The sequence below is a fragment of the Mauremys mutica genome, chromosome 24 (assembly GCF_020497125.1).
Source record: "Mauremys mutica isolate MM-2020 ecotype Southern chromosome 24, ASM2049712v1, whole genome shotgun sequence".
Lineage (NCBI taxonomy): Eukaryota > Metazoa > Chordata > Testudines > Geoemydidae > Mauremys > Mauremys mutica.
Genome location: NC_059095.1, coordinates 2556065 through 2580181, shown reverse-complemented (window position 1 = coordinate 2580181; position 24117 = coordinate 2556065). Strand labels below are relative to the sequence as shown.

The following is a 24117-nucleotide window of genomic DNA, read 5'->3' as shown; positions in this document are numbered from 1 at the left end:
GTCTAATACAATTTAGGTTTCTTTGGGTTCAAAGCTAATGGCTTTGCATATAATTCAGCTGGTTTCTCTTCTAACTGAAGTCCCAGCTTCGACTGCAGCTGGCAGAGGGTGGCGTTGCACACAAGCCTGGACCAGCCCATGGCTACCTAGTGACGTGCCTAGAGCACCTTAAGCAGTCTCACGCCGCCCATGTGACATGGGCGGGTGCGGATGATGCCCAGGTTCTGGACCTGGGAGAAGGCAGCTGGGCTAGCGGAGGTTTCCACGCAGCAATGGACACTTACGGAGAAAATGTGGGAGCTCAGCTTGGACCATATGGACGTTAACGTTGGTGGCTGGATTCTGTCGATGAGCGGACGGGGCCGTGCGCAGAGATGAGCCGACTGGGCGGACGCGGCGTGGAGCTGTCTCCAGAGGGTGCCCTAGAGGCCTGCCCAGAGACCTAACAAGGGGCGGCACCTCTGACCCCAGCACTGAAAGGGACAAATGGGAACGGGGCGAGTCAAGGGCGGGGTTTGATGGGGGAGGCTAAAATAGGCATGTGGAAGTGGGGAGGTGGCAGGGACAGGTGGAGGTGTTGCAGGTGATGAACAGGATAGGCCCCTCGGTGGGGGGGGGGGAAGTCCACCCACGCAGCAGCTTGGAACAATGCTGCAAAGATGCACCGTGGTCACTGGAGGGGACCAGGCAGAAACTGCTGCTAACGCTCCCTGCAACGTGCCATTGGTGGCCATGGGATTGACCCCAGCGGGTCCACCAGCACGTGCGTTGGTCCCATCCGTCCGACCCAGCAGCCCGTTCTGGACAGAGAGATGGTGGCTCGCTCACCGGGGCTGCCCTGCAGGCCAGGGCAGCACAGCGGCTCAGGGCTTCCTGGGATCACTGCGGGACACCTTGTTTTAATCTAGGGTTGAACTAGAGCGGGTAACTGGCCCTTTAAAGAGGTGAGATTTGAAGCACATGCAGTGTTGGGGGGGGGGGGAGTGATCTAACCAGCTACTAACATGTGACGGGCATAAACCTCAATGAGTGTCACCGGGGGACTGGCCCTTTAGTTACAGGAGGGCCTGCAAATCCCCTTAATCTGCTGCCCAGCTGATGCTGGAAGGTCCGAAGATACAAGCAGCAGATTTCTCCCCTCCAAAGACACAACAGCTGCCAGGACGGAACCTGTGTGAATAACAGTTGCTGAGTGTGACTATTTCTCACCAAGCACCAGCATGGTGGAGGGAAGCCCCATGACCGACAAGGCTGCTTGTGGGACAGGACTCCCAGCGCTGCTGCCTGTTCTGTCCGCCCTGGGAGCGAGGGTAAGTGCAGCAGGGCAGCGTTTTCAAGCCCTACGCGGCTGGTCTGAATAGCAAGGTGAGGGGGGCTCTGGTTAGGGTTAGGGAGTTTAGCCCGGGGAGGTAGGGAATTGTCAAGCAGACGGTCTCCCCACCTGCCCTGCTTCCCCCAGAGCTCGATGCAGCATGATCAGCATGCGGTGCACTGACCTGAACCCTCCCTAAGCCATTGCAACAAGCATGGTCAATGGCCGTGGCGTGGGCCGGGGAGGAGGGCTGCTTCAGCAGGGCAGGCTTTCAATCCCCTTATGGCCTCCCTTTGGAAGGCGGCAGGGTTCATCCTCACCCCATCTGAAGAACAGGCAGCACCCCAAAGAGCATTTCTCTGAGTAAGCCCCAGTTCCCAACACAGCCCCCACCCCGCGGCTACTGCACTCGGGCAGGGTGCTTTAGGCAATATTTAATACACACACAGGGGGAAGAGGGAGGCAGCTTGCAGTCTTGTTCGCAGCAGAAATGCAGCTACCTGGACAATTCAGTGTCTCGCTGTGTGTGGGAGGCTTCTCCTTTGCCACCTGCTTGGAGAGTAAACAGCTCCTCCTCCATCAGGGATTTCCTGCCAGCCCAGCTTCTAAAGCCCCCTCCACACCTGCTCGCTCGGCAGTGGCAGCGCAGATCTGCTGCAGGAGCGTCAGCCCTTGGAAAGAGACAGCGTGTCTGGCCACCTTGTTCCCATGCAGCATCCGGAGACAGCAAAGCCCTGGTTCTCTCAGCCAGGGAGCACGAGCCAGCATCACTCCAGTTTCTTGGTCTGAAACAGCTTGAGGATGTGGGTCTCAATAACCTGTTGAACTAATGGGTACAAAGAGAAGAGACACCAGTAAAGTTTCAAACAGGCACAGCTGGAGTGTGGCCAGTCTCTGTGCACTCCCCACATGGCAGCAACCACTGGAGTTTCTTAGTCGTTCTGCTTCCAGCATCCCCTTGGACGTTGGCATTTAGACGTGTTTGTTTGGCTGACCACGTACCGCACCCAACCCCTCCCCGGCTTGGCCCTGTGAGCAGCTGGGCGTGAGCTGTGCTGTGTTAATGCCTCTCTAGATAATCTGATTTTCTGGGCCAAATTCAGGAAGCAGGAAAGTGAGACGATCCCACGTCCGTGCAGATTAGGGAATGCCACGGGTGGCACTCGGCACTGAGGAACCGTACTGGAGTGGGGCAGGGTTCGGGTCCAACCCCCCCATTCTAGATAGTCCGAAGGGCAGGACACTTGCCTTTCTTGTGTCCCAGGGCCACGGCCAGATCCATGGGGGTGTAGCCGGAGTCTGCTTCCGTCGTCAGATCAGCACCGCGAGCTGAAAGCAGACAGGAGCGCGTGCTCAGGAGCGGATCCCTCTCTACACAGACAGCTCCTCTCCCTCTACGGAGCAGCGGGCTCTAGGGCCAGCCTGGGGGCTTTGATCTTCCCCGGCTCAGGCTGGGCGCCCACTCTGGGAAATAGCAGAAGGACCATTGTAAATGCTCGGAGTTGAGATGCCGGAGCTGAATGACCTGGCGCGTGACACCCAGGCTTTGCCTATCTTGGCCATTCCATGCAGAGACCCAGGACAAGGTGCAAGCACTGGAAACTCGCTGCTTTGGGTCTCGGGAGCCCTGGCTCTGGCCCATCTGTTACGTGCTACTATTTGTCCAGGGATGCACGTCACCTTCTGATACCTAAATAATTCCATGCCTCTCCCCACGTCAGCACTTCCAGGCAGCGTTAGCAGTAAACAGTCACTTAAAAACCAGCATGTGAAAATCTGTGTTACCTAGTAAAGCCTCGACACATTTCACGTGGTTGCCACGCACAGCATACAGCAACGGGGTGCCTCCGTTCTGCAGGGAGACAGGAGACGGCAGCCCTGAGAGTGCGCCCTGAATTTCACCTGGATGCCAAACGCTCAGGTACCATCAGAACTCAAAGAAATTTCACAGGGAGTCATGCGGCAGCTAAACAGAGTCAGCAGCTGTGGGGTGAGCTAAGCTGGCCACCCAGCTCCCACCACCCACCCGCCATAGCAGCGCCCCGAGCAAGTCGCAACGGAAGAACTGTGTAAATGAAGGACTCGATTCTGCTGCTCTTCAGGCTGAGCTGGGAGCTCTGTCTGAGGGGGTGACATCTCAGCGGCATACCAGGCCTGCCCTTGTGCCACGTCTCGTGGTTGTGTCTCTCTGGGCTGGCTGGAGCTTTGGATTTGATTTTTCAAGGCTCTGCATTCTCCGGAGCTTTTGGGTTAGAAGTTTACTTTCAAAGTCATTTTATTTCTAAAGGCGTTGGCCTGTAGTTTGTAAACCACCGCGGGGGATGAGCACTTGCCTCTCTGAAGGGGCCACTTTAAAGTCTCCTAAGTTCCCCAGGATGGGCAGTTCATTAAAGAAACGATTTTGCCTGGTCCTTGAAGGGGGCATTCAAGACACTGCTGTCCTATGTGGCATCTTAACTGAAAACAGACCAACGGGCTTGATGGGGGGCAATGAATTTCTCCCCAGCTTGGCATCGGTGTTTCTTTTTCAAATTAATTTCTTTAACCCCCGCCATAAGCAGGATATTTTTTTAAAGCCAACCTTTAGCAATAGCAAAAGCCCAGGATGGCTGTTCCAGGGAGTGATCCTGGCAATAAGCACCAGTGCATTTACCCAGTCGTATATATTGATATCGACGTCTCTCTCCAGCAGCATGGTCACTATGTCAGTGTATCCTCCGGTGCTGGCCAGCGACAACGCGCTCTCGCGCTCCTTGGCCAGTACGTGGGGGTCCGCACCCTGGGCACAGGACAATGCAGAAGAAAACAGGTCACACACGAATACACTGGGATGGTCAAAGCTCTGTTCGCTCATGGTTACCACTGTGTGACGTGCCACTTCGCCGGCACACGCATTGCCAGGCTTATCCACTCACCTGAGCAGCTCCAATTCACAGAGGAACGGCCATGAGGGGTTCAGAGTACAGGAGGGGGTGCGGGCTGGGAGTGACGGATCCGGGGGGGTGCTCACCTTGGGCGGCTCCCCGCAAGCTGTGACCTGTCCCGGCTGCTCCTAGGCAGAGGCACGGCAGACAGCTCTGCCCACTGCCCCTGCTCCACCGTAAGTGCTGGCTTGGCAGCTCTCATTGCCAGGAACTGCGGCCAATGGGAGATGCGGGGACAGCCCCTGCGTGTGGAGGCAGCGCGCAGACCTGCCTGCTGCACCTCCGCCTAGGAGCAGTTGGGACAGGTCACCGCTTGCGGGGAGCCGCTGAAAGTGAGGGCCCCTCGGATCCGGCACCCCGAACTCCCTCCTGCACCCAAACTCCCTCTCAGAGCCTGTGCCCCACACTCCCTCCCGTGCCCTGAGCCCCCTCCCACACCCAAATTCCCTCCCTCTTAGTTAACCAGCACTTTTCACTTATCAGCACCCCCCACTCCCCCAACATGCCGGATAAAACAGCTTTTACTGTATTTGTTTCCCGGGTAGATACTTAGATTGACATCAAGTCACTTCTTAACCTTCTTTTTGTTAAAATAAATACATTGAGCTCCTGGAGTCTATCACTATCGGGCAGGTTTTCTAACCCTTTAATCATTCTCATGACTCTTCTCTGAACCCTCTGGGGTAGCAGCTTCCCCCTGGATTAAACACCCCATGCAGCAAGGAATTTTGCTTTGTCCAAAAGCTAACAATAAACCCTCCACTGCTTCAGGACTGTAACTGACACATTTCTAAAGGCCCCAATCAAACGAGGGTGCAGCCCGAGGACAATGCAGCACAGAGTTTATTAAACGTAAAAATACTTGAGCAAAAATACCGGTGGATTATGAAGCCCAGCGATAAGGCGGATCTCAAATTACCAATATGCAGATCTTTAATTACAAACAGCTATTGCGAGTCGCAAGATAAGGCTCGTTAAGCTCCTGACTTAGCCTACAGATGGCTCGATCAGAACTGTCTGATAATAGATGTTGGAAAAACAGTTTTGCAAGGTTAATGTATCTGTTTTGTTCCCCTGGAAAAAAATCAGCTGATAAATCCACCAGTAAAAACCACCCTTCTGTGAAGACCTGAGCTGGAGATAGCATGGCAATCCGGAGACTTTTCAGCGACAATGATCCTGCTGTCAGATTGATACCGTAACTAGCGCAATGGGAAGGGGCGGCAGGGGAAGAGAGATGGGTGCGCAAAGTGTAGGAGCAAGTTTTGTGACTGGGTTTCCAGGGTTAAGTACAACGGAGGTGGCCCCTTCATCCCAGAGGGGCCGGGGGAGAGCAAGGGAAGGCGCTTTCTTTTGTTCCATCAAAACCTGGCTGACTAAGCTGAGCGGTTGCCAGGCTCGGCTATGCTCTGTGCTGTGTGGCCAGGAGAGGTCAGCGCAGGGCACTCAATTTTGGGAGAAATCCAGAGGGGCATCTTCGCCCAACCGCCAGCCAATATAAACACCCAGGCTGGCGCTGGGCTCTTACCCAGTCTAGCAGATGACGGACTGTTTCAATCTCCCCGAAGGCAGAGGCCCAGATCAGAGGAGTGAAGCCTCTCTCGTCGGGCTTGTTCACCAAGTTCTCCCCTGAGCAGACAAGAAAAAAGAGCCTTGTACATACGGACCATCCACCATTTGCTCCTGTGGTTACAAGAACTCAGCCTGCAGAGGGCTTTGCAGTCATAAGAATATTCCTCTCCACCCCCTGGTTCAGTAGCATTAGCTGCATTTTGCACATGGGGAAACTGAGGCACAGACTGATGACGTGACTTGCCCAAGGTCACAGAGCAGGAGAAGAGGTCAGAGAGGTTCCTGGTTACCACTCCTATGCTTAGGCCGCACTGAGCTCCCTGTCCCCCACTGCTTTTGTGGGAGCATTTGTGTCTTTAAAAAAATTCAGTGCTCCCAAAGAGAGAGGCGTTTCCCAGTTCGCTCGTGTACCACTCTGTCTGTTGCTCTCCTGGGCCTGGAACACTGGCTCAGAGCCTGGCCCCAGGAAGGAAGGGAACAACATGGCTCCAGGAGGGATATGGGGGAAGGAAACCAAATCAAAAAGCAAGAAGAAAATGAAAGGAAAATACAAAATGAATTTTGGAGAAGAATTGGTGCTACGACGTATGGGAGCACTACCTGATCCCTGGGGAAGAAGGGGTTAATCTCAGCCTCCCCTTAGCCTTGCACAGAGGGAGGCTATCTACTGGCTGCTTGTGAGACAGAGACTGGCCCGTTATCAGTGGGGAAGAAGACGACTACCCTGCTGGTGCTCCAACCAGAGGAGTCGGGTTGTGTGAACTGGGCTTGGCTTCGTTAGAACTAGCCTCCCTTGAGGAAAACCTTCTGTGATGGCACCTGGGGTTTGTTCCTGCTGACTCCTCACACCAGGTATTCAGTGCAATAAATGCAAAGGGAAGGCTGGAGCTGGGGAGAGGCTCTGCCCTTGCAGCCCCCCTTGGCAGGCTGAGCGTTTGCCATGTCTCTAGCCTACCACGCAGAGCCAAACGTCAGCAGGCAGCTGTGATCGAAGTGCTATCGCCTGTCACACGCTTCCTACTCCAGGAGAGGCCTCTTGGAGCAACAGGGGAGACCAGCCAGGTATGTGCTTAGGACTCTGTGCAGGCATTAAAGTTCTACATCAAAAACGTAGCTTGTCCCTAAAAACCAGGATAAAGTGGGGGAAGGAGACAGAGAGACAGACTTGAAGTTCGCTGCACGCACCTTTTCGGAGATACTCTTTCAGCTGACTGAGTTCACCCTGAGCAGCCAGCTGGTGGATGGACAAAGCTGGGGTTGGAAAGGAAACAAAACGTTAGAATTTCGTCCTGTCGTATTTGCTGTCCGGAGATACAGGCAAGTCCGTGTACAGCCTAGGCAAGATCAGGCAGCTGCATTATGGCTTCCCATTCTGTGCTCTGGTGGGAGTGTGGGGCAGAGTCAACTGAGCCAGAATGGGTGAATTAGGAGTTGGGTTTTTTCCTCCTCACTGATCCTGCTCAGAAAACTTGCTCTCACTGAAACAGGGGATAAAATGAGAAACATTATTGGGATAAAGATCCCATCTGTAAAAAACCAAACCCCCCTTGCCTATCTATTAGCTCTACTCCCAGCCTCACAGCAAAAATCATTCTGAGATCCCACTGGAGGACCTCATCTGCAGATGCCAATGCATGGAGTCACTGCAACTCTTCATGCATATTAGTTACACACGTGTTTAAATGTCTGCCGGACTGAGGCCTTGCCTTTTACCACCAGGGCTGCTGCTTGGCATCCATTTGCACAGTTAGCCACAAACTGACTGTCTTTGGCTCGTTTTGCGTTCAAGTTCCTCTGCACTAGCACTGCCCTGCAGGGATGTTCACATCTAAACAGAAACAATCACGGATTTTTGTTTTTTAGTTTCATACAAACATTTCTCCGTTGACATTACAGTTTGATAAACGTTTTGTTTTAAAAAAAATTATCTGTTCAACCTAATCTTTAGCTAGCTGAGTGTCCCATTCATATGAGGCAAATACAAACAACACAAATACAATAAAATATCCGACTGATCTGGTTTGAAAGATTTACAACAAAGTTCACAGCGACTGGGGAGCTGTAAAAACATGGGGAAATGACACTTTTTTCCTACCATCACTTACCAGGCTAGTTGTTTTAAAACTACCCTGCTATTGGTTAACTAGTGCCGGGGAGGAGCGGACATATCATTAAAACAAATGGGATGCAGTAAAAATGCTCTGGGAACAATTTCGCTGTAAGGGGGAGATGCAAGGACAATGTTCTGCTGGATGCCCTGATTAGCACCCCACTGTGGAAACAGCGGCAGTGCCCGTGTGACTTGCAGGAGAAAAGGAGGAAGAGTGGACATCTACTGGTGTCTCAGCTGCAAAAGCTGCTCTGTCCTCTCCCTGGCCCACAGGGCTGAGGACACAGCCTAGTGCAGTGTGCCTCGAGGACCAGTCCCGGAGATCTCCCAGACACAGTTTAGGAAGGCAGCAATCTGGTCTCTGGGATCAAAAAGGTTGAGGGACACTGGCCCTAGCACATAAGCATCTTTCCCATCGCAAGCGGCACCTCTGAGCGTGTGATCTCGCAGCCCGGTGATACTCACTGTCGAGGGTTGCTGGGAGGGCAGAGACCTCGTTGCCTCTCTGTCTGTTTGTCAGGGTGGTCGAGTGCTTCAGGGACGTACCTGCCTCGTTTAAACAAAAAGAGTTGAAGTGGTGACCTGTTGCAGAGCAGAACCGGGGTTGTTCCACCTGGGGGAGGTTCCACCAGCAAGGGGCAGATAGCACAGAAATCTGTCCCGCGGGATTCTGGGACGGTCACTGGAAAGCCTAGAACAGCCGAGTCAGCGTGAAGCAAGGGGAGCAGCTACAAGCGTTGCTGACGACTCTGTGTTCGGAATATCACCAGGGTCAGGCATCCGTGGGGCTCATGGTTTATCATCACCCAGGAAGGTCTCAGCCATTCTGACTTTACAGAGGACAGCGGGGGACAGCACGGACGTTCAGCCACAGTAAAGCGTGTATCTATGCCAAAGCAGGAGTCCTAGACCATTGTGATATCAGAGGTAACCATTTTGTGAGGCAGCCCCGCTCAACCCCGCAGAGGTGTGACATCGGCCAGGCCACTCCAGGCTGAGTTTCCACCTGGCCTGACCCTGAGAGATGGATGCAGGCGTGGAGGGGCAGGGAGGCATGAGGAGTCCAAGGGGGAAGCCTAGCTAGGCGAGGAGGCTGGAGTGCAGGGTGGGGCGAAGAGGGGGCAGGGACAAGATGGATGGGACCGAGGCAGAAGGCTTTGTGTCCACTGCAGCACATTCCCCACGAGACGGTGGAAGTTCCTGACTCTCAGTGTTAGCAAACAGCTGGGAAACCCGGCCTTATTCACTGCACAGGCTGGGTGTACTCAGGTTGTGCAGAGGAGGCTGTTGTCTGTAAGGCCCCTGTCTCATTTGTTGCAGAAGCTGGCAGGTGTGCAGCGAAGAAGGCAGGGGACTGCAGGAAGAGCACGCAGGGTCTCATGGTTAAGGTGGTCGAATGCAGCCCTGGAGAACTGGATTCTACCCCTGCCTCTGCCAGAGTTCCTGTGTGATGCTGGGCAAGTCACTTACATCAGACTTTACGCGGGTGGCCACTAATTGTGCATGCCTCGTTTTCTGGGGGCCCACCCTGACCCCCCGGGGTCTGACATACGGAAGAGCTGAAGTCAATGGGAGCTGTTCTTTGAACGTCTGAAATGTTCTTTAATGCTAAGGACTCTGAAAACTCAGCCCTCGCCCTTTCAGATTGGGCACCCACAATTATTGGACACTTTTGATCCTATTCTCTCTGTGCTTCAGTTCCCCACCTGTAGTATGGTAACAATAATCCCCTCAGCTCACAGGGGTGTTACGAAGCCAAATTCATTAATGTTTGTAAAACACTCCGATGCCATAGTGAAGAGTATTGCCGAAAAGCCCATGAGGAAATTCTAATTCTGTATTCAGAGCAGGGTTAGAATAGTGTGCAGTAACACACACCGAACAGTGAGAAGAAAACAGAATATTGACCAGCGAATGGTCAGAATATTGACCATTCGCGTAGCACCAGCCATCCTGGGCACTGCATGAGGCAGGGTTTCGGTGTTCAAAATAGCATGTGATCCCGTAATTAAATACTGTGCCATAATGCACACGCACACAGCGGGCCAAGTTAGGTTGCACAGGCATCCTTAATTCTGGCATTTCCTACCTTCTGAAAGCTTGACTTTCTAACCTGAATGTTTATTTACCATATTTTAATGCAATTTCCTAAGGTCTTTAAAAAAGGAAAACTTGGAAAAATTAAAAAAAAAACCAACCCACCCCAAAAATCCATGATCTTTGGATTCACAGCACGGTCTCTACTATGTGAGCGAATGGAGTCACTGGCAGCAGTAGAAGCTATTATCTTCTGTGTGGCCCTGCCCCTAGAGGGGGACACGACACACACTTTGGTGGTGAGATTCACAGTTATTTGCTGAACACTAAGGAAATGCCAAGACTCCGGAGTCTTGGGTCACAGCCTTTCCCAGGAGTGTGGCACAGCGGAAGTTGTGCCTCTGAGAATGGGATCTTGAAGCCCTGTGATACTCACTGTCGAGGGTTGCTGGGAGGGCAGAGACCTCGTTGCCTCTCTGTCTGTCTGTCAGGGTGGTCGAGTGCTTCAGGGAAGCACCTGCTTTGTTTTTTATAAAATAAAAAGTGAAACACTGGTTGAGAATGTGAGTTGTTTCTTGCTGAAGAGCAGAATCTGGGCTAGTGATGTTTCCCAAAGAGGGACTGACACTATATAACATAACGCAATGCCCAAGGTTACACAGCACCCATCTTCCAAGCACTATACGTTTCCTAGCTAACCCGTAGGGAATAAATCAATCTTCCTCCCTCTTTTACAGAGAAGAACCAGACTGGAGTTTAAGGCCCAAATCTTCAAAAGTAGCTGTCGACTTTTGGATGCCAAACTTGAGAGAGCGGTGCCGGTGCCACTCCATTCGAAGTTGATGAAGGCTGCAGCGTGCAGCATCGGTAAATGCCAGGCCTGGGGGGGTCTCAAACAGGACACCCACAAACTGGGACATTCACAAACCCGGGACCACTTTTGCTATCTTTGACCTGAGTGACTTGCTCAAGAGTGCACAGAGCTCGGATTAGAATTCAGGAGCTTCGAGTTCCCAGTCCTGTGTTCAGTCCTCTAATGACACAACCCATGTGTCCTGACCCCCACGCTCCTGCTCCAGCCACAGCAGACTTCTCACTCATACCTTTGTGGATCAGCTGTCCCAGAGGCCGAGGGGCCTTCGGGTGCTATTTGTGCACTGCTTGTACAAAGGCACCACTTACTATCCATTTGTTCCTTGGTTATTTGAATGATAGAAGTGGGTTTAGTTCACAGCGGCTGGCCAGGGTCCCCCTGGGGTGGGCTTTATAAGCCCAGTAAAGGGATGGGTTAATAAAGTGGCATGGAGATAATCAGCCATTCCAGACAACTCTTCCTACACTCCCTCTTCTTCTCTCCTAAGAGCACAGTGAGGGATTTTCCTCTGCTGCTGGGTGTATCTCCCACTCATGGTGCCCAGTGACCACCAGCTTCTGGATCCATTCCTCCCAGCCATTCCCCACCCCACCAGCCCCAAGCAACTAACCGGTTTGTGCAGCAAGGCCTTGGTCAAGATCTGGATTGGCATCGTCCTGCATGCCTGGATACAAATGCAGACACACTGTCGCTGAGCTGTTCTGATCCCCACCAGCAGCCGTGTCCAGATCGCCTGGTGGGATATCTTCCATCGTTCAGTGTTACGCTCCTTCAGGCGCTCAGTGGTACGTCTGCTGCTTACCGAGCCCTCTGCAGAGGGGGTGGTGACTGTTTTTTCACCTTCCCTGGATACAGCTGCTGTTACACAAGGAAATATTAAGGCTGGGAAAGTAACAGACAAAATGTCTTTTACAGAGATGGACGTAGACCTATGTATGCACACTCCTACCGGGGAATGGGCTTCCAAAGAGCTTGCCCAGAGTGAAACTCCCAGTGGAACTAATAACTTATCAATAAGGCAGGAGCACAGCTGGGGATTGCAGGGTATATGCTGCAATTAGGATTAAAAGTGGATCTGTTCTGCAGAGCCTCTCTGTGGGCATAATCCGGAGCCAACTGAAATCCAGAGGAGTTCTGGGACTGGTTTAAATGGGATTAGGGTTGGGATATATCAGAGATTTGTGTCTGCACACTCGCTGCACTTCTCCATGCCAAATCGCTTGCTCTCGGCACCGAGTCTTGAGCAAGTCAGTGTCGATCAGAAACTCAGAGTTCATTTGTGAAGTCCCATTACGCTGATTACTATCTATGTGTAGTGGTAGCTGGGTGGCTCCCAGGATATTAGAGAGACAAGGTGGAGGAGGCCATATCTTATATTATAGTTGGTCCAATTAAAGATATGGCCTCAGCCACTCTGGCTCTCTAGTTACTCTCTAAGATACTTATGAGCACCTCACTATCTTTAAATGCACTTTCTCTCCCCCCCATGCTGAAAAGACATTCAATTCATCCCATTATACAGATGGGGAAACTGAGGCACGGAGAAGCTAAGCGACTTGCCCAATGCCACGCAGGAAGTCTTTGACAGAACTAGGAATTGAACCTGGGGCTCCCAAGTCTGAGAAGTCAGTACCCAAAAATCAGACTCTCAGGATTTCCAGCTCCAACCAGCAGACACACTTTGGCATCTTGCACTGAAGGGTTTACGTTAGTTTCCCCAGGCCCCTGTAGAAATGCTTCTAGGTCAACACAAGAAATCACCAAGGGAAGGAAAAACCTTCCCGTGGTAACAGTTGTGTTTAACGGCACTTTGCTAGCAAGTTGTGCAAAGCCTGGACCCCAATCCTAACCCCTCCCCTGGGCCAGCCCCAGCCTGCATCTTAGGCCCACATCAGGCGTGCAGAGGACCCCAGTCAGCGGGTCCCAGCCCAGATTGGCTCAGTGCCTCTCTTGCTGGCTGGGTTCATGGGGAGCTGCTGGCTCCAGACCCTCCCCCCCACTGCAGTAACTTGCAAAGCCTGCTCACGCAGCCAATCCATCTGCCAGAGGGCACAGACTCCGCTACTGGGTATGGTCCCCTTGGGCATGTGGGCACCTGGTGGCACATCCCACTGCAAGGGGGCAAGGCAGGGCCTAGCGGGGCTGAAGGCAGCATGGGCATTGCCCCCTCCTCCCCCCGAGCCACAGCCTGGCGAGCTGCACCAACTTCTCTCTTTGCATCCGCTCCCCACGCCCCCCAGCGACCCTTCCCCGCCCGCTGCACTGTCTACCCGCTCCTCGTGCCCAGACAGAGCCCCGCGCTGCCCCCGCGGCTGGGGGGCCCCCAGCGCAGCTCCCCTGGGCCCCCCTCCCCTTCCGCACTCCGAACTGAAAGTAACTTTGTTGTCCCACAATGCACCTGAGCCCTGCAGCAGCGGCTGCTGGTGCAGAGCCGGAGCCCGCCTGGCCCTTTAAGAGTTCCGATGGGGCTGCAGTGGGGGGAGCAGCTCTGAGTGGGGCGCGTGCATTGCAAAGCTGGGGGGCGGGGGGCGCGGGGAGAAGGCTGCGGTGCACCGGCTTGGAGCCCCTATCAGCTGACGCGCTGTGGGAAGGGCTTCGCACACAGTCTGGCTTTAAAGGGACAGTCCCTCTCTTTCGGACCGGGTTATGCAGCCCCGCAGCAAGGGGTCACAGGGGGGTTGCCAAACCATCCGGCTGGCGATGCACAGATGTCAAGGGGGGGTGTGGGTGGAGTTTATACGGGCAGTGGCCAGACTCGCTTCCCCCCTTATTGCAGGGTAGGTCTGTGGACTTTCTGGGGGTGCAAATAGGACCAAATCTGGACTGATGATGGGCCCTTATTAATGCTTGAACTGGTGCGGTCTGTGCAAACCGCCCGGAGAGCTCGAATCAGATCGATACAAGCCCAGAACCCAGAATCTGTCACCTGGATTATTGCTGTTTGTAACACACCCTTGCCCAGAGGTGCCAGTTGTTGGCTCCCCTTGCGCCAGGTGCTGGAGGAAGCCAGGCCTTCAGCTAGCATGGGAGGGTGGCATGGGTAGGAGACAGGGCGGGTGTGGTACTAGTTTAGATGCCAAGGTGCCTGGATTCCAGATCTCATTTATTGTTATTGCATCCTGCACAGGGTGGAGACTAGTCCCACTCCTGGACATTCCTCTCTGTCATTTGCTGTTGCTTCCAGCTGCTCTGTCGTGTTGGTCTCCAGAGTACGTGCCTTACATATGTCCAGCGCTTCCTTCTGATTCTAGTGGAGATGAGCTACTGGTTGGTGATTTCTTGGATCTCTTTGTTGCTGATGAAATCTTTCCATCCAATTCCCAGGATATTTCATAGGCACTTCTTTTCAAAGGTGTCTAACGTTTTGGTAGATCTTCTGCTCTTGCAGCTGTATGTTAGCACTGAAACTACATTTGAGTTAAAAATATCTTTACTAATTGCTAATTAAAATTGCCAGTGAAAATCCCTCCTCTCCCCCACATCATAATCCATGTGTGTTCTTTCTGGGGAATCGGAATAATGGTGTGTTGCCCTTCTTTCTGTCCTGGGACACCTGAGCTTTATGTACCTATTGAATGAAGGAGGGTAACGGCAAATTACTTCTCTGTCATTCTGCTTCTTGGATCATCTCACTGGATTCTCACTGCTGGGTCTCATGTCTCCAGTGTGAGACATGCAGGCACCTCACTCCACAAGAATATAAACAACCCCCTTTCTCGCTCTAGCGACGAGCACTGCAGATCAGGAATGGGCCTTGAGTACCTAGTATGTGATTGCCTAGACTGTGAACCCCACACACATCACTCCCTCCTCAAAGAAAATCCAAATGGTGCGGGGGGAGGGGAATGCTGGGTGGGATGAGAATCCTGCCAGACAATATCTCCAGAGAAACAGAACTACTCGTGAGCAATTTCCCCCTCTCTAAAGACACCATCTGGGCCGGATTCTCACCCGTGGAGCGTATGTACAGCCAACTGACCAAAAGACACAGGCCAAAGAAATCCTTTATGAGGCTCAGAGAGTTTGGCGCACTCTGTACAAGGGGCAGGATCACAATGCAATGCTCCCTAGAGGCCGGGGCCATGCAGAATTGCTTAGTGCATATACAGAGGGTGAACTATGGTGCCCCTGGGCCTATGTCTGCCATTGAGCCACTTTGAGGCAAGACGTGTCAGCTGCTCTCCTTAGACTGAAAGAGTCTTGACCTTGTTAGGCAAGCCAGGTCACAGCAGCGTAAAGTGCCGTCAAACAAGCAAGATCGTGTGCAGCGCTGGTGTCTACTTGCCCTGCTGTACACTGCTGGTGACAGCCACCAGCACCGGCCAGTGATGCCAGCTGCCCCGCTCCTGCGTCAATGCAAAGGGGAGTCTCCCCACACAAGAGGGCAGCGGTAGGTAAGAGGCAAGTGAGGCTCATTGACCAGTGATGGAACTACCTTGTGAAGAGGAGCAGGCGTGATGGGCAGAACCCTCCCCCACCCCCATTCTATAATCACCAGGGGTAGCTCCCTTGGGAAGTTCCACTTGGCCCTGATACATGGCAATGGGGGAGGGGTTCACACTCGGAGGGCACCGATGCACCAATCTCATGATTTTTTGGAACCTGACTCATGAGTTCTGACCACTTGCAATTAGCAGCACTCGGATGAACCCAGGGGACCTGGAAACACTGGGGGCTTGCCCCAGCAACTGCGTCCCTTCCAGGTGGGGGCCCCCAAGGGGTAAGCATGGGTAGAATTTACAACAGCTGTCCTGATAACCCTTCACATTTAATTCTAGTGCATTCACGGGCAGAGACAACGTCCCATTATGTCTTCCGCAGAAAGTCCCGGCCTCTTCGGGCTGGAAGCTGGGGTTTGCTGGGGTGGGGAAGCCACATCCTATGGGGCCACACAGCGGGGAGGTGAGGGTCCCCCGGGGCGGGGTCGCTCACTGGCCCCAGATGGTAGCGGCCTAGGGCATGTTCAGTAACAGGAGCCGGCCAGGGAGTAAGAGAAGAGGCGGAACCTCTGCGGCATCGCGCGGTTTCCAGAGGGGCCGTTTCGAGCGCTGCACCGCGGAGCCGGAAGTTGCCCGCGGGCTGGGATTCCGGTCCGGCTGCGGCATCCGCTACCCCCCTCCCCCCCCCAGCCCGCGATGGAGGAGACCGAGATGCAGCTCAAGGTGAAAAAAGGTAAATGGCGGCGCCAGGGCTTCCGGCGGGGGCGGGGCGGACCAGCCCCGGGGGCCGCGATGGGCGGGGCATGGGGGGGGGTATAAGGCCCTTGTGTGGCCTCCCCGAGATGAGATGAGAGATGGCGGGGGGTATTTACAGAGCCCCAGGGCAGCCCCCTCGGTGGGTGTAGGGCCCAGGCCTGCCCTCCTGGGTGGTCACAGGGCGTTCTCCGTATTGGGGCAGGGCAGTTATGGAGCCCCAGGTCAGCTCCGTGGGTCGTGCAATTGTAGGGTTTCTGTGTGGCCTCCCATGGATGGGGGGTGGGGGGCTGACAATTATAGCCTGAGGAGTCCCCTGACCGCTGCTAGTTTGTGTCTCTTCTTCAGATAAATCCTGATTTTTTTTTAGTCTTCCTAAGCTGAGCTTCCTGCAGCAAGGAGTTCCGCAGACTGCTCCTGTGGTTCATTTAAAGAGCCTTTTTTTAAAAAAAAGATACATTTTAAAATGTTTGACTTTTTATTTCAGTGGAATGCCTTGCCCTCTTGCAGTGTATTAAATCCATTGCTGTCTGACTTGCTGCAGGTCTGGGGTTAGCAGGCAGAGCCTTCACATGTGAATTAAAATGAGAGGAAGGATTTGGTTAAAAGAATCTCACCTGGGTTTTTTTGCTACTGGTTTAGCTTCACCAGTGCAGATATGACTTTATGTTGTTGCAGCCCAGTTTGAAGCAGGCACCTGGAAACTGGGATAAGATGCACTAGTGCAAGTTTTGTTGCACTGGTGTAAACCATGTCTATGCTAGGTGGTTTACACTGGTGACTAAAACCCCAGTGTTGACAAGGTCTAAAAAAAACCACTTCGGGGCTTTGGTGTTTTGTGGGCATTTGGAAATATACAAAGGCAGCTGATATGAAGCGGCAGGATGTGCAAGAAAGGTTCTAGGCCAGAGATTGAAGGTGTCTGTAAAAGTATCTTGCTACAGAGATCCTCAAAGGTGTGAGTCAGGAAGTAAAAGGGATTTCCTATGAAATCCCAGACTGGATCAGACCCAGCATCCATCTAGTTCAGTGTCCTGTCTGTGACAGTGGCCAGTATCTGATGCTTCAGAGAAAGATGTAAGAACTTCCCAGTAGCAGATGCAGGCCTGCCTTACACTTCATCTTGATCTCTAATCATTAGAGATTGGCTTAAATCTGAGGCATGAGGTTTAATATTTCTTCCAATTTTTTTATTAGCATTAACTATTATAACCCTGGATATCCTTGCCGTCCAGATAACTGTCCAATCCCCTTTTGAATCTCACATTCCAGTGCCCTACCATCCAAGGGTCTGTTCAGCTGTGCTTAATAACAGTCACATCATTGCTACTTCCTCTTTCTCTCCCCTCCTTGCCACAGCACATTGTGTGAGTCCCAACACAAAATGGCCTCACATCTGCAAGTCAGATGAGTAGTGGGTGTCCGTATCCTTTTTGGAATATGTAGTTGGCACGTGGCTACAACTTGTTTTGCAAAGCTCAGCATTTATCTACATCTATATTCAAGCCGTTTGGAAAGTTGGCTAACAGCAAACACTGCAATAACTGAACACTCATAAATGAAACAAAAGCTGAGAGCTGGGGAAGCAAAACTATTTGCCTTAAAAGGAACTTGTTTTAAAAAAAAATGTATTCAGTTCCAAAAGATCAGCCAGCTCACGCTATGCATGGGCTCAGGACTGGCTGAGCCATAAACCAGTGTATTTAAATATGGCAAAAAATACCCACTACTTTTGCTGTGATTAAAAAAAAAAATCTACATCCACTATTGAAAGGTTACTTCTGAAAACCCTCTCTGATCTTTGTGTTTCAGGTAGCTGTAGGTGTACATGGGCATTGCAAACCCACAAAGAGGAGGCACTCTCTTCCCCCCAAAAGCTTGCAGTCTAATTCACAGGATATGGAGCTTATGAGCCAGAAGGCAGGGCTCACGTCTCCCCTTTGTGTATGGGGTTAGGCACGCTGTGTGTGCTCAATAAATAAAACATTTTAAATCACAAGAAAGATGATGTCAATTATTTGTATTGTGGTCATGTTTAGCGCCAAGACCAGGGCCCCTTTGTGCCAGATGCTGTACAAACACATAGTGAGAGAGAGCTCCAGAAAGAGACAGATTCAGGATGAGAAGGGAAGGGGGTGGGGGGCCCGGAGGGGGGGAGTGACTTGCCCAGGGTCCCACAGTGGGTCAGTGGCAGAGCTGGGAATAGATTTCAGATCTCCTGATCCCTGCTCCAGTGCTCTACTCACTAGACCATACTGCCTCTCCAAAGAACATTGTGGGGATATCCATGGGGGAAGGTTTCCTAAAGGAATTGTGCTATTAGGAGGAAGAGAGAGGAGTTGATTTGCTCCAAGCACAGCGGGTGGTGAGAAAGACAGTGCAATGCTAGGAATGGCAGGAGAGGAAGATTGGGAGACGGATCGGGGAGATCACAGAGGTGATGCACAGCCTTCAGGACTGAGAGCTTGAAGGTGATGCTGCATGTTCAAGAAACAGCATTTAGTGGCTTTAAAAGCTGGTCATGGAGACATCAGCAGGGCTGGAAGGGAATTAGTTTACCTCCTGCCTCAAAGCAGTTTACTGGGTTTTAAAACCATTGTGCTGTAGCTCTCTAGGGTTTTTTTCTGGCAAGGCACTCTGTGGCCCAGAGCCATGTCCATATGGTGGGTTTGTCACACCGACTGCATGCTACTGTGTGTTCCTGGCATACTCTGTTAGGATCCCCATGGGGGCTGTTGAGATGTAAGGAGCATGATGCATGGAACTGGGTGAGCAGCTGGAAAGGGAACCTCAAATCCGAGGTCAGTCTAGATTTCTGTGTTGTCAGTACCCCCTTTCTGCCATTAGCTCCCGGGCTGCTCAGACACTCCGCACTGGAACAAGAGCCAACTTTCCCCTTCAAGATTAATTTTAGGCTCTGCTAATCTGCTGGCCTGGCTAAGATGCCCAGAATCTGTTCAAAGATGTTACTGATCCCAGAAAAGCCAGTGGTCTTACAGGACTGCAGGTGACCTCCCTGAATGATCTGTGGCTAGCAAACCCAGAAGGGCCAGCAGATTCCAGCGCCCCAGAGGGTACAGTAAACCCTGCTGCTGTGCTGTGAGTCTGGGGGGAAAGATTCTAAACAGAAATCAGTGCTTAGCCTGATTTTGCTTTAACGTACCTGCTGATAGGCTAGACGTGTCAAAGGGGTTTGGAGCTTTGCCTTCTCCCCGTTTAGTCCCATTTTAAATAATGCTGCTGTTTTGCTTATTTTAGTTACAGACAAATTCACGGAGAGCATGTACATCCTGGCCAACGAGCCGTCTGTGGCACTGTACCGACTGCAGGAGCATGTCAGGCGCTCCCTTCCGGAGCTAGCCCAGCACAAGGTGAGAGCCAGTCTGGGTCAGGAGTCCAGGGCTGGCAGGAACAGGGTGCAGGCTGCCTTTCTCCCCATGACACTAGCACCCCTGGCCATTTTTCCTGACTCTGTGAGGCGGGAGAGAACAGGATAATCAAGTCCAGGTGGGAGAATGGTTTAATGGTTAGAGGAAAGGGGTTGGGACCCAGAGCTCCTGGGTTCTATCGGGTCCGCTACTGAATTGTTCTGTGACTTGGGAGAGTTGCTTTGCTGCTCTGTGCCTCAGTTTCTCCATCTGTAAAATTGAGATGGTACGACTGGCCTTCCAGGGCTGCTAAGAAACTTATCTAATTAATGTTTGTAAAGCACTTTGAGAACTTCACATGAAAGGATCCTCAGAAGGGCAAAGCAATGTAACATAATAAGCTGCTTCAGATAGTTGCTGGCAGTAGTAGACCCAAAGTGACCAGAACCCCTTGGAAGATCTCCCAGTTTTGGTTGACCTTAAAGCTCCAAGTTGCTGCTGGGTTCACTTTGGACTAAAACAATGAAAAGGGCTTTGCAGCTGGCCAGGGCCCTCTAGTGGCTGCACTTTGCACTGCCGGGGGGAGCCTAGAGGACTGTGTTGGGTTTCGATTCCCTGCTCCCTGGACCAGTGAAGGCTGGGGGTTGTCTATGAGTGACGGGAATCAGGAGAAGTGAAATGCCTTTCCAAGTTCACGCCCTGAGACAGAGGCAGAGCCAAGAGAAGAACCCAGGAATCTGACTGCCATCCCTTGGCTCTAGCCACTGGGTGACAGCCCATACGTGGAGACAGAGGAAAATAGGCTACCTGCCTTGTCTGGGGAGAGGGGAGATGTTAAATCTCATTTCCCCTGGCGGTGCTGCAAGGTGTTTTTATTTCCTGCATAAAATATGGGGAGAGAAACAAGTAAAAAGAGCCCACCAGAGGCAAAGGACACTAATGAATCGCAGCCCACAGCTGCGCGTCCCCTTTCCTCTGAACCATGGAGTGCTGACACTTTAATGCTAGCCCTGGTGTCCGTCTCCCTTTCCTGCCAGTCATGATTGATTAGGAGTGATGCCTCATGAATAGATTACTGCTCCGTGTCTATGCTAATGCACTGTCAGGCCTCATTTCTCACCTTCGCTTTACAGCCTTAGTTTCCAAATTAACCCAGATTGTGGCACTTTATTATTCACTTATTTATTAACTATTTATGTACGTTTCTGTGTGTGAGCGGCGGTATATAGAGCTGTATATGTATGTGTAGTGCAACATTAATCTGGTCACATCACCAGGACATGGGGGACAGGTTTGTAATACAATTCCCAAGCTGTCACTCACCTTGATTTAATCAGAATAGGCCCAATTTCAGAGTGTGTGTCCTGAACAAAAGAAAACTGAGCCGATTGTATGCCAAGCCATGCAAAGGGAAGAGCTTGGGTGCCAGCATTGAACAGTTTGTGCCAAGGAAGGTAGGGGGACACTGAAACCCTACTGGAAAAGACAGTGGGGTGAATGCATGAGACACACAGCATGTTGTTAGGCAGTGTGGGGGGGGTGGGTTGTTGAGGGGGAGCCTTCTAAATCTTTTATTTACTGACTTTCTCAGCTCGGCAGGGTCGTCTTCATGAGTATCCTCAAAACTCACTGACCTCTCTGGAGGTTGCTTGAGTTCACATTGGTAGCTACTTGCCGTCCCTCCTGTTTTTAGCCAAGGTAGCTGTCATTTTTCACTTTCCTCCCACAAAAAGAAGACTGTCATCTAGTCAGATTTCAGTGACCCAGAGGGCCTTGTCCCTATTTCTGCCCATGCTCGTGTCCCATGCAGGCATTGAGGCCTTGATGCTCCGCTTGATCCCTCTCCTGCATTGGCCACCAGTCCTGACTCAGGAGTGACTTTTGCCTGAAAAGGGAGGAAAATAATTTACCTAGTACCTCTGCGAAGGCAGCAGATGAATGTCAGATTGCTCTGCTTTGTCCTCTGCTGGCCAGTATAGAATCAGCATGGTCAAAGGGAGCCTTCATGGACTAGATGTGGAGTGTGATGATGGTTAGGGGTAAGGGACACCTTCCACATGAGAAGAGTTTAAAAAGGCTGGGCCTGTTCTGCTTAGAAAAGAGATGACTGAGGTGGGAGATGATAGAGGTCTATAAAATCATGAGTGGTGGGGAGAAAGTGAATAGGGAAGTGTTATTTACCCCTTCTTGTAACATGAGAACTAAGGGTCACCTGATGAGATTAATAGGTTGTAGGTGTAAAACAAAAGGAAGCACTTCTTCACACAAACACACAGTCAGCCAGTGGAATTCATTGCTAGGGGATGTTGTGAAAGCCAAAAGTATGACTGGGTTCAGAAAAGAACTAGAGAAGTTCATGGAGGATAGGTCCCATCAATGGCTATTAGCCAAGATGGTCACTGACCCAACCCCATGCTCCCAGTGTCCCTAAACCTCCAGTTGCCAGAAACTGGGACTGGATGATGGGATGGATCACTCGATAATAGCCCTGTTCTGTTCATTCCCTCTGAAGCATCTGAAACCGGCCGCTGTCAGAAGACTGGATACTGGACTAGATGGACCATTGATCTGACCCAGTCTGGCCATCCTTACATGTCTCACAGGGTATGTCTACACTGCAATCGGAGGTGTGCTTGCAGCGAGCTCCAGTCTAGCTAGCTTGGGTACCAATAACAGTGAAGCAACAGCATCACGGGTTAGCCAGGGAGGATGTCTCCAGGCTCCCTGGTGGGCTTGTACGCTAGCCCGTGCTGCTGCAGCTTCATTGCTGTTGGTACCCAGACTGGCTAGATTAAAGCTAGGCTTGGTATGCCTTGGTGTGTTGCAGTCACACCTCCCTTTGCAGAGTAGTCACACCCACAAAGGATAGTAGTGAGGATCCTTAGAGTATCTGGGGTGAGCTGTGGGGCTTGAGAGAATCCACTTCAGTTCCACCCTCCCCCAGATACCTCCTAAATCTTCTGTAGTCTTCATTCTGTATTGAAGATTAGTGTCAGTAGCTCCAGAATCCTGTACACGAGATTCCTTCCCAGATGAGGCATGAGTCTCTAGTAATCGTGTGATGTCTGCACACTCTCAGTTATTTCCACGTCTCTGCATTGCTTGCATCTTGATGTCACTTGGATAATATAGTTCCCCCACTAACTGGGCCTGATTCTGATTTTGCTCGCACCAGGATCATACCACTGACTTCAGGGGGCAGAATGGGGCCTATGGTCTTGGTTTTGTGCTTCTTCAGGTGTTTAAAATAGTTCCTGGGTTTCTGCCTGGTTGTTAATGGTGGCGTGAGGAGGAGAAAGATGGAAAGAGAATTATTCATTGCAGCTGGGACTGTGCTGGCTACAGAGGACAGCGAGTGTTCTCTCTCTGCATCTTCAGCATTGCTTGCCTCCCCCCTGTCCCCCGAGAACTAAGAAGGAACGGTTTATGATAAACAACACAACATTGTGTTCGCTAATGCACAGTCCTAGTTGCTGGGGTCCATTCCCGTGTAGTTCTGTGTAACCCCCCCTCTTACAGAGCTCACTAAAGGACGCTGTGTCCTGAGCATTCTTAATGCTACTCAGAACTACAAATCCGTGGTCAGGTTGTTTCTTCTGTTCTTGAGCTTGTTCTTGTTTTATTATTCAGCTTCCTGTGGCGCTGTTTCAAACGGGAAAGGGGCTTGGCTATCATCGTTGGGAAAGCTTTCAATTGGGGCAGGGTGGATTCTTTCTGTCTCTCTGCTAGGGCCTGTTGACTTTTTGGCAGGACAGAATAATTTGCACTTGCTGAGGGCGTCAGGCAGGCCGTGCTCTAGGGAAGAGCTGTCCGGTTTTATCTCGCTCCAAACCACGATGGCTTATTGACTTGGTTTTAATTCTTCCAAATTGTTTTTTAAAATCCATTGTTGAAAGGGTCCATTTCAAGTTAATTTAGGCCCAAAAATTAGGTTCTATGAAAGGAAAAAGGGGTTGGGGAGAGTATATACGAATATTATTGTTTGCACAGTAGCACCCGGAGGCCCTGACCGAGGTCGGAACCTGTTGTGTTAAGTACTGTCCATACTGTAATAGGAGTATGAGACAGCCCTCATCCTGCAGATCTTAAATAATGCCTAGCAATTATGTAGTACTTTTTATCGGTAGATCATAATGCCCTTTACAAAGGAGTTATCTTCAGTTATGGAGAGATGAGGCAAAAAATGAGGGGAAACTGAAGCACAGAGCAGGGAGTTGACTTGACCAAGGTCACACAGCAGGTCATTGGCAGAGCTGCGAATAGAACCCAGGTGTTCTGAGTCCCTGTCCAGTGGTCTATCTGCTGCACCATGCTCTCTCTCAAGAAATATATTGATTGATTGATTGATTGAATTACTTCTATGAAAAGTTTTTTCTTTTGGCATTGCCCTGTGGTGTTAGAAACCTACACATAAAAACCAGACAGTGAAATTCGCTAGAGACAAAAGTGAAACTGACCAGGCTGATTTTACTTTCCAAATTGACATGAAAAAAGTAAATGCAACAGAAATGGTAGAAAGGAAATTAGACCTTTAAAAGCTATTTGTCTTCATCTAGCGAAGCATGTTCTCAGCGACCAGCATATAGAAACTTGGTAAAGCATGGTTTGTGTCTTGAGCATGTCTTCTGGGTGACTTTGAGTGAGATCTCTGCTACTGCAGTGGTTTGTGTTTGTGAAGGATCCTCTCCCGTACAGAGAACTGACTGAATAGCAGACTGAAAAGTCCTG

The 24117-nt window shown here is 51.4% G+C and overlaps 2 protein-coding genes across 12 annotated transcripts in view; one reads left to right on the top strand and one right to left on the bottom strand.

Moving 5' to 3' along the window:
- Positions 1-1731: 1731 nt before the first annotated feature.
- Positions 1732-13384, bottom strand: RFXANK (regulatory factor X associated ankyrin containing protein). 9 transcript variants are annotated; one of them, XM_044998480.1, is made up of 11 exons: positions 13228-13384; positions 11440-11684; positions 10392-10475; positions 8384-8468; positions 7515-7636; positions 6994-7059; positions 5765-5865; positions 3966-4091; positions 3098-3164; positions 2561-2641; positions 1732-2138 (listed from the first exon to the last, which is right to left on the bottom strand). In XM_044998480.1, exons 2-11 carry the CDS (start codon positions 11579-11581, stop codon positions 2080-2082), a joined length of 933 nt encoding a protein of 310 aa, XP_044854415.1. In that variant the 5' UTR covers positions 11582-11684; positions 13228-13384; the 3' UTR covers positions 1732-2079. The 9 variants fall into 9 exon arrangements, with proteins under 9 accessions (XP_044854415.1, XP_044854414.1, XP_044854418.1 ...); XM_044998479.1 differs by having other exon boundaries at positions 11440-11687; positions 13228-13382; XM_044998483.1 differs by having other exon boundaries at positions 10392-10472; positions 11440-11687; positions 13228-13382.
- Positions 13385-15897: 2513 nt separating this feature from the next.
- BORCS8 (BLOC-1 related complex subunit 8) overlaps positions 15898-24117 on the top strand; it is an 18040-nt gene continuing 9820 nt past the window's right edge. For all 3 annotated transcript variants that reach the window (XM_044998735.1, XM_044998736.1, XR_006575219.1), the window contains exons 1-2: positions 15898-16001; positions 19280-19392. In XM_044998735.1, the coding sequence (XP_044854670.1) occupies positions 15965-16001; positions 19280-19392 (150 nt within the window). In that variant the 5' untranslated portion in view covers positions 15898-15964. The remainder of the gene's footprint in view (positions 16002-19279; positions 19393-24117) is intronic.

What these genes read in the sequence shown, in the direction of transcription:
- RFXANK (XM_044998480.1), bottom strand. Translation starts at nt 11,581, where the DNA reads ATGGAAGATATCCCACCAGGCGATCTGGACACGGCTGCTGGTGGGGAT. An exon ending in TCCGTCATCTGCTAGACTGG is followed by an intron (nt 4,092 to 5,764) that starts GTAAGAGCCCAG and finishes TCCTGTGCCCAG; the next exon opens with GGTGCGGACCCCCACGTACT. An exon ending in GGCCCTGGGACACAAGAAAG is followed by an intron (nt 2,139 to 2,560) that starts GCAAGTGTCCTG and finishes TGTACCCATTAG; the next exon opens with TTCAACAGGTTATTGAGACC.